Source organism: Antechinus flavipes, chromosome 4 (assembly GCF_016432865.1).
Source record: "Antechinus flavipes isolate AdamAnt ecotype Samford, QLD, Australia chromosome 4, AdamAnt_v2, whole genome shotgun sequence".
In the NCBI taxonomy this organism is placed as follows: Eukaryota; Metazoa; Chordata; class Mammalia; order Dasyuromorphia; family Dasyuridae; genus Antechinus; species Antechinus flavipes.
The window spans coordinates 353828330-353844063 of NC_067401.1; the positions used below are offsets into that span (position 1 = coordinate 353828330).

The following is a 15734-nucleotide window of genomic DNA, read 5'->3' on the forward strand; positions in this document are numbered from 1 at the left end:
CTTCTAGAAGCTGCCTTTATTAAACAGAACTAAAGAAGCACCTTGATTTTTCAGATTTTTGTTTCTCAAATGGAAGGAATAGCCAAGACCTTAAAAACTTAAGTAAGAAATGAGTCTAAATGTGAAAAACTTTAACAGTTTTATTATAATTATAAAAGAATGTCATTTATGTATATGAGAAATCAATTTTAAATTAACAAAATTAAGTATTAGAATTAAACAAATGTTAATACTATTTTTAGCTCTTGACTCATTAATAGTCAAATAAATTTTCATACTAAAATAAACCATCCACTATACTTCAAAAATATCTGAATGTAGAGTCAGGAAAACCTGAATTCAAATAACATCTCAGAAGCTCATTAACTTTATGACTGATCCTGGGCTGATATTATCTCTTTTCCCAGGTTTCTTATAAATGAGTAAATGAGGGCTATTAGGAAAATCTGCCTCATAGGGTCCTTGTAAGGATCAGATTAGAAAATATATGTAAAGGGCTTTACAAACTTTAAAGCTTTATATAAAATGCTAGGAGCAGCAGTAGCATCACCACAATGATATCCTGGTTTGTTTGCCTTTCCTACAGAGAGAGAGTTTATCCTGGTGAATGAGCTCCAAAGAGTTGTCTTCCTCATCCCATTGCACATATTCCCTTGCAGCATTATCAAACATACCCATAACATTCCCATGTATGGCCAGAACCAGATAAAAATGTAATTGGAAAATATTTAACACAATAAATTAAAATTCAACACAACACAGATTATGTTAATTTGTCACTGTAGAGATGCATTTCTATTTGAATTTGACACTTCTGCTCTGGGAATCCTTCCTACCCTTATACTTTCAGCTTCTACCCAGAGAGGAACCCACCTAAAACACCATTTTTTCTATAGGATAGCTACAGGATACAAGATAATCAACAAGCATGAAACAGTCCTGGACTTAGAACTCATAGTTTCTCTATTCACAGTGTGTCATTTATTTATTCTATCCAATCAAGTTGGCTGAGAAGAAACAAATGAGATAACCTTTCACCTCAGTCATAAATCTAGTGCAGGTCAATACTGAATAAATCCATTATCTTAATGACTCAGACATTTATGTGAAATTAATCTAAGGTCCCACCTATTTTCTCAGTACAGGTGCCAAGATCACAATAACCACCAACCACAATTGGCACTAATTGACCTTCCTGGGTTTCCTGACAGGAAATATGAATGGGTTTGAGAAACAAAATTATTCTCTTTATCTTCATTTCTTTGGTGATAATCTATAGATATCAGACTTAATGAGTTAGTAGCAAAAAAGGAACTTTGGATGCTATGTGATGATGGAACTAATAAAAATTTATTCTGTGTGTGTTTTCATATATTAATCTAGCTATTGGCATAGTTTTGCTTCTATTTTGCCAGTGGAATTTGTAGTGTAAATACTTAGTCTGTTAGTGTTTTCAAGTTGTACTTGACATTTTTTGGATTTTTTTTCTTGTTTCAAGGAATTCAATAATTGTTTTGTGATCTTATTGGTTGAAATGCAAAGAATTTTTTATGGCTAGCCATTGGAAGATCTTTTTTTTTCTTTTAGCATGTCAAAAAATTAAACAAACTGGTATGCTGTGATTTATATTACATTATATTGCAAAAGATCGCAATTTTCCCTTAGCATAAAAAATATATCTAATCTGCTACTGAAAACAGCAAAGACATATGTACTGATGTACCCATAAATGTATATATATTTGGAGACAATTAGAGTAAGGAAATATCATTGATTCCTCTTTCCTTTACTAATGAATTATGTAATTGTACATAATAATAAAGGAACATTTAAATAGTTAAATTGGCATTGAATTGAGATCTATGAGATCTCCAATGGCTACATTTGGTCAAAGAAGTTGTATTTTTTTTTTTTTTTGGCCCAAATAAGACAATTTCGATTTAAAGAAAGAAAAAAAAAACATTCTTTTTCTACATTTTCTTCTTTTTCCATTCACCTTCTCCTTCACTATCATTGTCACTACTCCTTCTCCTCTATCCCCATCCACCTCAGATTATCATTTATTTTCCTTTCATTAAACTATCATTTGAGTTTGTTTGTTTGTTTGTTTGTTTGTTTGTTTGTTTTTAAGGGAGAGGGATAGCTAGGTGGCGCAGGGGATAGAGCACTAGTCCTGAAGTCAGGATAACCTGAGTTCAAATGCAGTCTCAGACACTTAATACTTCCTAGCTGTGTGACCCTGAGCAAGTCACTTAATCCCAATTACCTCAGCATAAAATAAAATAAAACATAAGGGAAAACATAGTTTGTTTTTTTCCTTAGTTAGCAATATATATCTTACAACTGCTAAACCCATGAAACCTATGTTTAAAGCTAATATAAATATAAATAATAAAAGCTAAACATAAATTTGTTTTTCCCTATAATGAGCCAGTCCTTAATATTTAAAGAAAACACATTTCATTTTAAAATATGGTTATCATTTATTTATTTATTGTGATAGATTAGGACCCAAAGCAGACTTTCTAGAAAAAGAGATGCATGTATTTTGATCCAAATTTGTTATTGGGAGAAAAAACAAAGACATATGTACTGATGTACCCATAAATGTATATATATTTGGAGAATAATTAGAGTAAGGAAATATCATTGATTCTTCTTTCCTTTACTAATGAATTTGCATCTAAAAAAAAAACCCTTAAAATTCATGTTAAAATTCATTAGCAACTTTGTTAAATAGTACTTTAATTCTCCTATAAATTATAAGCCCAGCTCATCACATCTTCATTTCACAAAACTGTTATTCTTGTGTTAAATAACAATCTTTATTTTGCAAATGGACATAATCTGAGAAATCTGAAGCCTATACTAAAGCAAATCAGTAAATGGAGATACTGGGGAGGGAGTCACCAAAAAATGAGTCTTTCATAAAAATCCCATTGACGAGAGATTCCACCTTTTCTTACCTGCCAAGACCTGAGTCTGGGACTATGGTCTCACCTTTCCTGCCAAAAGAGAATGACACTGCTAGAATCCAGTCAGGAATGCAGCACAGGTAAGCTGCTTTCTGTCAGTAGTTACAGGTCCTGGCAGGTCCAACAACTTTAGCTTTCAGCACTTGAAATGCTGTTACCTTGGGATTTGAGAAACCCAGAAATGATTTTTTGATTCCCGAAATAAGAAATGGGGAGGAGATAGTTTTCCCCTTTTCCTCAGTGGTACTTCAGGAAGCATATTCTATACACAGAAATATTTTTGCTTAGCACAGGAGTTTTTACTGTATGCATAATCTGCCAGGGATTTCATTTGGGGAATTGGGATGACAAATGTGCTTTCCCCAATTTCCTTCCTATTGATTAATGCTCTGTCACTGAGAAAAGCTTCATGCTGTGTTTGATTCAGATCCATGTTCACATGTCATATGCATAAAACTATTGGGCTTCACACCACGCATCCTACATAACATGCATACATCCCTTTGCAGGGAAAGTTAAACCTGGGAAGGGCGTGTGTGCAAACCCCTGGGCATGAGTCGCAACTGGCTTCAAAGCCTTGCTTATTATGACATATATTTTGCCCTAGGTGTGCTGAGGAAATCAGTCTGACTCACTGTCTGGGCTGCCAAATAATGTTATAGATGTTTCTCTGTTGCGTTATTCATGATCTTATTCACCTGGGGTGTTTGCTAATTCCTAATAACTGTGTAGACTGGCCATTGTAGTACTTAGCAGGTGACTCTACAGTTGAAATAATCTTTATGGTACAGTGAGTTTTGAGCTACATGATAGAAAGAAGAAGGAGCAATGTTTAGCTTCAGGATATGAGCACTATATATTTAGTGGGAAGAAAAAATTGATAATAATAGTCTAAATATCACTTGAGTCATCTGCATGTTATTTCTCTTCTCATCTGGTTTTCTCAGGTCCTTTTTAATCTAGGTTCCCAAACCACTAATCTTTTTATTCCAGGAATGATTTGATGCCTTGTCTTCTGGGCATATCAAGATCTTGGGCAAATTCTCTTTTTGAGGATGGACATCTCTAGGGCTCCTAGAGAGAATCAAATGGGCTTGCTTCCTGCTGATTTAATCCAGCTCTCCCATTTGGGACAGCACACTCAATAGGGAGGTTTTTAAAAATTCATCTGAATGGTTTCTTTCCTTGACATGGTGATGACTTTTTCCTTAGCCATTAATATAAAGCACATGGAGATTTCACAAATTATACCAGTTATTTGAATCAAAATGAATATATTCAGGTATATTGACCAAACAAAAAATAAGGCATCTATTTGCTTCATATTTCTTCTATGTAAAATAATGTATATAAATACAATTCACAAACACATCACAATTTCTTGGCAATCTCAAAGCACGGCAAATTCATTAGTTTTCTTTTTCCAATTGTTAGACTCAGAAACAGCCTAATTTGAATGACTTAAGCTTTCTTTCTATAATTTAGGAGAATATAAGCATCCATCTGAAGTTGAGATGGTTTCCCCAATTGGGTCATTTGCCAGTGTTTCCTTTTGGCACAAAGGAAACCAATAACTTTGATTTTCTAAATCAGGTTTTTATCATGGATTCCTCCAGCAGTCTTTTAAAACTTATGGTATCCTTCACAGAATGTTTTTAAATGCATAAAATAAAATACACAGGACTACAAAGGAATATATCTATATCTATATGTGTGTGTGTATGACAAACCCCAGGTTAAGAAACCTTGACCAAAATTAACATAGCCAATCCTTATTTTTATAAGTGGACCTAGGTGGTCATATTTTTAAGCAGAAGAGTTATGAAACCCATTTAACTAGATTCAAGTTTCCTGAGAGCACTTTCTTCTCATTATTTTGCATCTCTCTATAATGCCTAATACAGTGCGCAGTTTGCACAGGGCTTTCAAGTCAATAAGTAATTGTGCATTGATTGACTTTGTTATATATCTTTTGATCAATATGAGGAACTAAAAAGCCCACTGTGCCAGGCTGATAATTCCATGGTCTAACCACCCCTAAAATTCTCTCCCTCCCTGAACTCTAGTTCTGACCCTCCCCTTTCCCTGTTATAGCCAGTGACTAAAGAAGACATGAAAGAACATGGGTTTAGGAGCCACAGGGATGTTAACATAATATTTAATCAAAAGCTTCGTGATACCTTTTTTTTTCTGGTTGTTTCCTGTCACTGCTGATTAACAAAGAATGTGGAATTTAAAGATTTTTCATGTAAATGTACATTTTTTTGCAGTCACTAAATAAGGCATCTCTGTGATTCCAAATGCTGGATGGTGACCCTAAGTGAATAAGGAAATGGGACTCACAAACACAAATATATACACATATTCCACCCATAAAATGTGGCAGCTGCGGGGGCAAAGGAAGGATTCTGGTCTGAAAATTCTAAGATGTTTTAATAAATTGCTGTACTATATTTCTAAAATGAGTGCTTTTAAAGTAACTCACATTTTCTATTCATTTTGGACCCCCAAATATTCCTGAAAGGCTATAATTGTATCTCTCCCCTTGCACTATTTACATATATTCCCTCCACAAGAACAAAGTTCTTTTGTCAGAAATGAAACCTCTCTTGTGTACTCTCTTTCTGAAGGTTGCTAAACACCACAGACTCCCTGCACCATTACTGGCAGCATCCTTTGGCATCTCCAGGAACACACGATGATTTCTCCTAGGCTCATGCACATAGGCCGAAAGGGATCTTAGCGGCATCTACCCCAAACCCCTCATTTTCCAGAGGAGGGAACCTGAGCTTAGTGCACTTAATGCAACTTACTGGGAGTTACCCAGGTAGCAGGTAACAAAGACAACATTTGATCCTGTAATCCCAATCAAGACTTTCACATCACACTCTCCTCAGTCTGTTGGGAGGAAAGGATGATGAATAACTTAATCCTTCTGGTTACACGGGCTTAAGAATAAAAGGAAGCAAGAGGCAATGCAGCCATGCGATCATCTTGTGGAGACCTCGCTGCCCTCTGACTACCAGTTGTCACTAGGATGTGCGACGACCCCACGGGTTTGCGGCTGGCAGCAGTGGGTGGCTGTCCTTTTGTTTTTTGTTGTTGTTTCTTTTCACTCCAGTGACATACATTCCAGAGCCACAAAATATTCCAACTCCAACTCACATTTTGAATAAGCAGTTTCTGTTCTGTTCACTCATCCATCAGACTTACACACTGTCAGCAGGTGGGGATGGGGAGAAACTACATATTTCACTTACTCCTACAGCCTGTTTTTTAGAAAAGAAAAGAATAGATTGTTATAGAAACAAATCTCCGCTTGTCCTCCCTTCTTGATAGTAAGCAGTGACAAAAACAGGGTATGTTCAGCTTCCCACTGCACACCAATCTTCCCCACTTCAAACTTTTTCTATCAACCAAATAAATCTCTGTGATCTCTTCAGTTCTTGACCTTTTCAGCTAATATGGCAACAAAAGGCTCTATTTATTGGTGAGTATTATGTTGTCTACAAGAAACTGGATTGAGACCATCTCATTTCATCATTACTGTCAGCCCTCAATAGGGTCAGTGCTATGAGTTCTTGCTACCCTGTGAAAATGCTGACCATGTCACATTCTGTCTCTCCCCATTCTTCCCCACCCACATTATGACTGAGTTCATTAAAGTTCATATTGTGGGGAAAGGAGTACAGGAAAAAAAAGAGGGAGTTGTATACTTTTCAGCCTCAAAAGGCACTCTGCCTCCAACCTCCCCACCTGCAGTGAAACTCGCTTGCCTGGACAACTGTGGATTTTGTTCCCCTGGTGGCCCCAGTTGCAGTCTTTACTATACAGGAGATATTTTCCACAAAGTCAAGATAAGAAAAGATAATTTTAAGAAGAAAAGATATTTTTAAAGATCAGTGCTACAAATTTATAAGGTGTGAATTAGGAGTACAAGGATGAGTGTACCTATGCAGAAGAAGTAGAGATACTACCTAGTATCCTCAGTCTATTGAGAGGAAAAGATGATATTCACATATGTGAATATTCATACTAGCTAGCGATAACACAACTATGGTTCTAGAAGTATGCAGCTAAAATAATTTAGCATATTGCTAAAGCTTGCACATAATACATACACATATTATGTCAAAAATGTGTGTACATATACATATATGATTGAGTGATATCAAATAGATTCAGCCTGCCATGTTTATTTTATTATGACTTAAATTCTTCTTCCCCCAGCTTTTTCCTTACTAACAGGCCATCTCATCCTATTTCTTTACTTGTTCCTATCTCTCCTTTCCATTATCAGTACTTCCTTACAGCTAAAATAAGCTTCTACTACCCAAACACCAAGTTCCTCCCTCCTTTTATTCAAGATAAAGCTCAAGAAGATGCATGGCTATCTGCCTTGCATTTAAAGTGACCTAGGGACTGTTGGGCCTTCCCATCTTGCTTGTATTGTCTCCCTTCATTAGAGAGTGAGTTCCTTGAAAACAGAGATTGTCTTACTTTTTTATTTGTTTATTTATTTCCCCAGTGCTCTGTACATAGTAAGAGTATAATAAAAGCTTTTTCATTAATTTAAAGTCGACTTCTAGAAGCACATTTCCCTAATGGCATTGTGCAATTATAATATTTCTATTGTGGCCATTCCATAGATCTTCTCAGCCTTTCTGATATTCTCATTTAAATAAACTCCCCCAAAATATGTTCATCTATAAATATGTGTGCATACGTATTTGTGTAGGAAATTGTCATTTTTCTTGATTGACTTCAAAATGGGGAAAGGAAACTTTTATGTGATTTTTGTAATGCTCATATATTTTATGAAGTTCCTGCTATTTTGGATACTTAAAGCCAATTAGCTCCTCACAAGTTAGTTGAAAGATTTCCACTCTGAGGCAGAAAAGTAAAACATACCTATTTAAGAAGGGACTTTTGAGAGTTATTTAGAGTACAAGTCAAATGAAGAATTCATATGAATACTATTAGTGTGACTCATAATCCACAGCTATGGAAATGAACTGTTTTTCTCTTCCTCCTGCCCTTCCTGCTCCCCCTACTCACCCCCAGTTCCATAAAATATGGTAGCAACTGATTTTCTGCTTATTATGAAGTGGCAGAAAGCTGCCCTGATGACTTTGTGGAAAAAGTCAGAAGAATTTAAGCAACAGCATAAGCCTTTCTTAAATGTTGCCTGGAATTGCAATTATTTTATTTGAAACTTGGGTCTGGGATTGCAGTTAAGCCTTTGTTAGAAAAAACGAAATCAAAAACAAAAACATTGTACCATTTTTCATCCCACTACTCAAACAACTGAGATTGATGCTTTCATAGTATGCATAAAACATGAATAAAATGAACATTTTCCTGTTTACATTTTAGTGTAGAACTAAATGTACTAGTGATGGTTTGTATGGCTGAATGCCATAGATTCTGGTTGCTAATCCTGATTCTACTACTGGATTTTCTGGACCATGTTAATTGAAGTTTCTGTACCCTATGTCTGTCATAGATAAAATGGGATTATTCATATCTCGCTTATAGAGACATAATCATGATTCATCTGTAAAGGGAATGAATGAATGGCTGTGAAGCTCCTAGAAATCTGTGGATGAAAGGCATCAGGCAAAAAAGCCTAATAATGCTTGTTATTAGTAATAATGTTTGGAGTTTGCAGGGAGGGTAGAAATTGAAGGTGTGGATTGATGCAAAGGGGCTTCTAGTTTGGGCAAAATCCCACTCACTTGTGGAATTCCTCCAGTGAAAAGTAGCTATTGAATCATCTCACAGATTTAGGGAATTTCTATATCTGGATTTTCCCATATGTGAACAGATTGAGATTGGATCCATCTTGTCTAAATGAGTCTTTCAGGGTCTTAAACTATAATGATCTGAAGCATAACACCTCTAATCTATCACTCTGTAGGAGGAGGGCTAGCAAACAAAGCCTCCCTCAAATAAAGTGAAGGCTCGGTCAATGGGCAACTAAAGGGCACAGAAGATATAATGCTGAATTTGGAGTCAGGAAATCCCAAGTTCTAATTCTGCATAATCATATGACCCTGGCAATGTCTTTTACTTTCTCAACCTCAGTTTCTTCATCTGTAAAAAGGATATAATATCACCTACCTCAGAGGATTATTATGAGCATTAAATGGAATAATCTATGTAAAATGCTTTACAAATTTTAAAGCATCATATAAGTGTTAGCTGTTATCTTTTTATGTTCTTTGCCTTCAATTCCGTTTTTAAAAATTTGTTTATTGCTCATGTTTGCCTTTAGATCTCTAGCTTCTAAGGGCGCATACCCTAATATACAGAAGCTGCTTAATTTTTGGTGGATTCAGTTGCATTTGAGCCCCACCCTCCACCCCCCTTCTTTGACAATTGCTAATAGTTCCGATGTGGCTGGAATTATTTTCAAGAATATGGGACTCAGTAGGTCCAGTATCAATACTAGGGATTTGGGGACCATCCATGGCAGTACCCACTGCCCTTATCTACAACCAATTCTTGAATTTTCCATTACTAGAGAAAACACACATGGTTATAATTAGCATCGTTCTATTCTCTTTTTTCTCACTAATAACCTGAGTAAAATGAGTATTTTCAGATAACTAAAAAATCTAGATTCTTACTGTTTCAATAAGAGGTAATGAGTCACTGTAATCTGCCTGTATCCTCTTATTTCTCTCCCTTGATAATCACAATTCTTCTTTCTTAATACCTCTAGGATACAATCCCCTCTCCCCTCCGCCGCTGGGAACACAGTGAAGGGTCTTCATCACCACACAGCTGAACCATTGCAGTAGCCTGCTACTTGATCTCCCTATGTCAAGTCTCTTCCTTCCAATTTAACCTTCATTCAGTTGTCGAACTGATCTTCCTAAAGATCAGATCTGATCATGTCTCATCCCTCCGTCCCCTCCCAATTCCACTACTTTTTATTTCCTTTAGGATCAAATGGAAAAATCTTCCAGTTGGTTTTTAAAGTCCTTCATATCCTGGCCCCTTGCTACATTTCCAATCTTCAACATTTCATCGTCTTCCCTTAAGTGACACTTGTCTCTTTGCTGTTGCCTCCCGGCTTCCTTCAAGTCCCAGCTGAAGTCTCACCCTCCACAGGAATCCTTTCCCCATTCCCCTTCCTGCTCCTGGCCCTCTATGACTCCTTCCAGGTAATCTTGTGCATAGCTTGAAGATAACTGGTTGTTTTGATGTCTCACCAGTTAGACTGTGTAGGCTTCTTGAGGGCAGGAAGTTTGCTCTTGCTACTAGCACCAAAGGCAGGACCTGGCCCTTAGTAGGAGTTTAATGTTTGTTGACATGATCTATTTGGGAAAATACCAAAAACCTTAATAAGCACCAGTCCAGAGTGTGTCAAACTTAATCCATACTTCAGTAATAAAGTCTTTAAATAAATTTGTGACAGGAAGAACTCATGATCACCAGAGATTACATTTTGAGGCTTTTCTGCATTGATGAGCTCCAGGAGGAGAATACTTTGTATGCTACCGTGAACACAATTCCAACTATTTTCAATGTCCCCCCCCATTTTCATGTAATAATAATGATGATGATGATAATAATAATTGACATACAGTACTTTAATATTTGCAAAGTATATTGCACTTGAATCCTGCATCAACAATGTACAGTGTACAGTACTATTATATACTACATTATTATCCCCAATCCCCCCTCACACTATGTGTGTAAAAAATAATGTCAAGTGACCCTGGGCAACTGTTACATACTATATTATTATCTCTAATCCCCATATATATATATATATATATATATATATATATATATATATATATATATATATATATATACAGAGAGAGAGAGAGAGAGAGAGAAAGAGAACGAGAACAATGTCAGATGGCCCTGGGCAACTCATATAACCCCTATTTCCTGAGTTTACTTATGTGGATAATAAAAGGAGGATAATAAAAGCATCTACTTTGCAGAGTTGTTGTGAAAATCAAATGAAATATTTGTAAAGAGCTTAGCAAATGTCTAGTACATAGTAGAGCTATCGAATGTTAGCTATTATTAGTATTATTCTTATTTGAATCAAGTTCTTCCACATACTTAATTAAATTCAGCACTCTGCCTATTTCTCTTATGCTTGATTCTCAGTAGAATGATCAGAGAAAGCTGTATTTGAAATGATAATTATCTCTCCCTTTAATGAAGATAAATTAGTTGTAGTGTTTTATGTTTTTTTTTTCTCAAGATTTAACATTAGACATGTTAATGCTGACATCAACGAGGGGGATTTGGGGTATAATATATGCTTGTAAATTTATAGACATACATGTACATAAAGATATGCACATGTATACATGCAAATAATAAATGAGATAATTCTCCTTTCTCTATTCCTTCTTTACCTTTTTTATCCTTTTCCTTTGATTTGTTATTCTTCCCTTCTACAATTAAACACAGAAAAGACAAAACTATTTGCTGTACTTTGGTACCCTAATTCACTTTCAAGCTAGTTACCATCATTCTGAAAGCCTTGTTTCATCCCTGCATTGTAGCTTTAGATTCCAGTGATGATTTAATGTTGGTGCATTTATGATCTCACTGGGCTGGGCATTTCCTTCCACTCTCTCTATAGCCTAAAATATTGTAGGCTTTGGGGCTAGAAAAGAATCTTGCAGATGATTTTGTCCAATCCCTTTTTGTACAGATAGTGAAAGTGAGACAAAATATTGAATTCTCTTCCCAGCCCCGCTGTGAGGAAGTAGCGGAGCTGGGATCCAAAGGCAGGTCTTCAGTCCCACAATCCAGTTTTCTTTTCCATACACCACGATACCTTATGATGTGGAATTCTTGCCTGTGTCTTTATGCACCTGCTTCACAGGTAAATCAGCTCATATACTGGCTTTTGAAAACATTTCATGAATTGGACCAGTAAAATATTCAAACTGCCCATCCTTCACTTTCACTACCTAACTGGCTCATTCTTTCTGAAGCCTTACATGTCCATGATTAAGCCTTTTGAGTCACTTTTACATGCATAAATTATCATTAGCAATATGTTTGAAGTCTTTTAGTTGTAATCACCAGGCATCTTTTAATTACCCTATGGGTCACCTGATATTTTAAGTTTTTGGAACTTCCATAATTCGCAGCCTCATAACATCATGAAACATTTTTTTTAACTCTCTACTGAAGCAGCAAGAAGCTTAGACTGAAAATGTTAAATAATTTCCCAAATGTAATCTATCCAATTTCATCCTCCTATTCAATTTTAGCTCTTTGTCCATCTGTAGTACTCATCTAATACACAGTAGATGGATTAATGCGATGGGTCATCCATCCAATGGCTTTTCATAACCCGAGAAATACCAGTTTTTCATTTACTGTTTTTCTAGGTTAGAGAATTTTTTGTTGTTCAATTGTTTTAATATTGCTCGATCCTTCAAGACTCTATTTGGGGTTTTCTTGGCAAAGATACTGGTTTGCCATTTCCTAGTCCAGCTCATTTTACAAAGGGAGAAACTGAGGGAAACAGAATGAAGGAATTAACACAAAGCTGGTAAGGGTCTGAGGTCAGATTTGAGCTCAGGAAGACACCAGAAGTACTCCTTTTCCTGAGTTCAAATCCAGCCTCAGGCACTTAATTGTTGGTGTGATTCTGGTTATGTCACTTAATTTACCTCAATTTCCTTATTTGTAAAATGAGCTGAAGAAGGAAATGGCAAATTGCTTCAGCATCTCTGCCAAGAAACCCCCCCAAAAACAAATAAGGGTATCATAGTGGCAAAAAAGACAACTGAAAGGTCCTGAACAAGAACAAAAAAAAGTTCACAAAGGCTTATTACCAGAAGGTGATAATCAGAACATAATAAATGTTTTAGCTATGAAAACCCACAAAACAGACAAAAATTCCAAACAATCTTCATTAAGTGTAGAAATAAAAGCAATATTCAAAGATAGGGTAGTAAATTCCTATGTAATTAAATTTAATTTTTACTTGTTTAAAAAACAGATCTTTTTCCAACTTTAGAATAGTTATTGGCTTACAATACGAGTGTTTGCTTCATTTTCAGAGCCTTACTCCATGTCTGAAGTCTTTATATACTTCTGAAAGCAATAATACATTAATGAAAAGACTTCTGTTGTCATGTGTGTATGTATTTGTACTTACATACATATTTATAATATATATATATTCCTTTGAAAGGATAAGCCATAATGCTTTGGTTGACATATTGGAGATATGAAGTATTATTTAATATATTGAATTTTTCACTCATCTATCAGTTGTTTTGGTGCTATGTCACACCAATCTGAGATTTAGTCACCGGAGAGAGGCAGCCACCCATGACTGCGTTGAAATTTAATTCTTACAACACTATTTTCTTTCCTAAGGTAATCTCTCTAAAATAATATACCATTTGTGAATATGCAGTTTTTAGACAAAGAAGTCAAAGTCATCAATAGTCATATGAAAAATCTCTAAATAATTATTGATCAGAGAAATGCAAATTAAAACAACTCTTAAGATACCACCTCCCATCTATCTGTGTGGTTAATTGGACCAAAAAAAAAAAAAAAAAAAAAAAAAGGAAAATATGGGATGTTAGTGGGGATATGGGAAAATTAAGGATACCAATGCAGTGTTGATGGAGTTGTGAACTGATCCAACCTGGATCTGGAGAGCAATTTGGAACTAAGCCCAAAGAACTACAAAACTGTGCATACCAGGGTGGCCCAGTGAAGAGAGCCCCAGCCATGAAATCAGGAGGATCTGAGTTCAAATCTAGCCTCAGATACTATCTGTGTGACCCAGAGCAGGTCATTTCACCCAGATTGCCTCCAACAAACAACCCCAAACCGTCCATATATTTTGATCCAGCAATATCACTGCTAAGTCTATAACTCCAAAAAAGGGGGGAAGATCCATTTATACAAAACCATAACAGCTCTTTTTGTGGTGGCTAAGTGTTAAAATAAAAGGGGGGCCTATCTGTGGGGGAATGTCTAAAAGGGCTGTGGTAAATGATTATAATGGAATATTATCGTGCTATGAGATAACAAGCAGGATGATTTCAAAAAAACCTGGAAAAACTTACATCAACAGATGCATGGTGAAGTGAACAAAATCAGGAGAATGATGTGCACAGTAACAGCAATATTGTTGGATGCAGAATTGTGAATGAATGAGCTACTCTAGATTATTTCTTTCTTTTATCTGTCTTATACAAAATGATTAATATGGAAATGTTTTGTTTAATGCCATTTATATGACCTATATCTGATCACTTGCCATCTCAAGGAAGAGGGAGGAAGGAAGGGAGAGAGAGAGAAAGGTTGGAACTCAAAACTTTATAAATAAAAATGAGAAAATAAATAAATAAATGAAATTAAAATAACACACTGCCAAACTCACTTTTGTGGGACGTCTAAATATTTGAGTTTTGACCCAGTTCTTGCTTCTGCAAAGGGGTTTGGCTCATGTTCATAGCCAGAGGGATTCATTCATAGACCGGCTTCATTATGGGGCATGTGCTGGTCCCTTTCATTTCATCTGGTTTCTTTTGATTCTTTTGGCCAATATAATGGGAAACAGGATCTTAAAGTGACATCCTTTGCTTCAAGGCTTAAGTATTTAAGCATTAAGTAAGTAATAATTCATTAAGTATTAAGTATTTTATACTTAATCTTTTTTTTTAAATTTCTGTAAGATATTTGAACAACTGATGCTCATGTCAAATGTAGTAATATTCTTACTAAGAAGTCACACTTCCAGCAACCTCAACGTTTAGGTCACAGCCATAAATGTGGAAGCAAGGGGAAAATATTTCTAGTTTCTCGAATTTATCACAAGTATTGTAAACTATTTGAAACATGAACTGTGTCTAACTTATCTTTTTATTTTTCTCAGTGCCAACCGTAGTACCTCCACCTAAGAGGAATTTAAGAAGTGCAGTTCTTTTTGTTAGATGGCTTTTAAAAATAATTTAATGCAACATTTTTAGATATTTTTATAGCTTACAAAATATGTTAAGTTTGCTATATGAAATAAAAGGTAGTGTCTCCCAGCATCACCATGCTGAGAAAAAAAAAAAAATGAATGATATTAGCTATTGATAATGCCTGGCAAGATATATAATGCTTTTCAGAAAACTGCAGAAAAATAACTGTCTTTGTATTTTTTGTTTTATTAACCAGTTAACTCTGGAGATGGCATTGACTATAGCCAACAGAAGAGAGTAAACATTGGAGACTTGATCCAAGAGACACTGGAAGCATTTGAGCGCTTTGGAGGAGAAGACGCTTTTATAAACATTAAATATATGGTCCCCACCTATGAATCATGCTTGTTAAACTAACAGATAGAACAGCTGTGTTAATGGGGAAGATTCCATTTGTGTTCTAATCATCTATCTCTGACATTGTTCAACATCTTGTTATTTATGGCTCCTTTTTCTACAGCTGCTAAAATAGTGGTTTCTGGGCCATTAGACTGTTATCACTGTTGTGAACAAGGCTTTCCAATACATAAATAGTGCCTGTTTCTTAGATTACAATGGTGTACTGTGCTTATTTGTTCCAGGGAAGAATCACTCCTTTATACAGCGCTGACTGAAGCAGGAGTCCAAGCTAGACCTTCAGTTGTATAGACAATAAAACGATAATTTTTATACTCAATTCAGCAATTGCTGTTCTGTGTCCGCTTGCCCTGAGGGTGATGTCAGAGGTTGTAATGAGAAGCATTTATGCTGACTGCTTAATAGGTGTTTG

At 35.7% G+C, this 15734-nt stretch overlaps 1 protein-coding gene across 4 annotated transcripts in view; it reads left to right on the forward strand.

The window, feature by feature from the left end:
* The window catches only part of PACRG (parkin coregulated), a 610416-nt gene extending 594896 nt beyond the window's left edge, over positions 1 to 15520 (forward strand). For 3 of the 4 annotated variants that reach the window (XM_051998081.1, XM_051998080.1, XM_051998079.1), the window contains one exon: positions 15162 to 15520. In XM_051998081.1, the coding sequence (XP_051854041.1) occupies positions 15162 to 15322 (161 nt within the window). In that variant the 3' untranslated portion in view covers positions 15323 to 15520. The remainder of the gene's footprint in view (positions 1 to 15161) is intronic. The other variant, XM_051998082.1, reaches the window with a different exon arrangement.
* Positions 15521 to 15734: the final 214 nt, after the last annotated feature.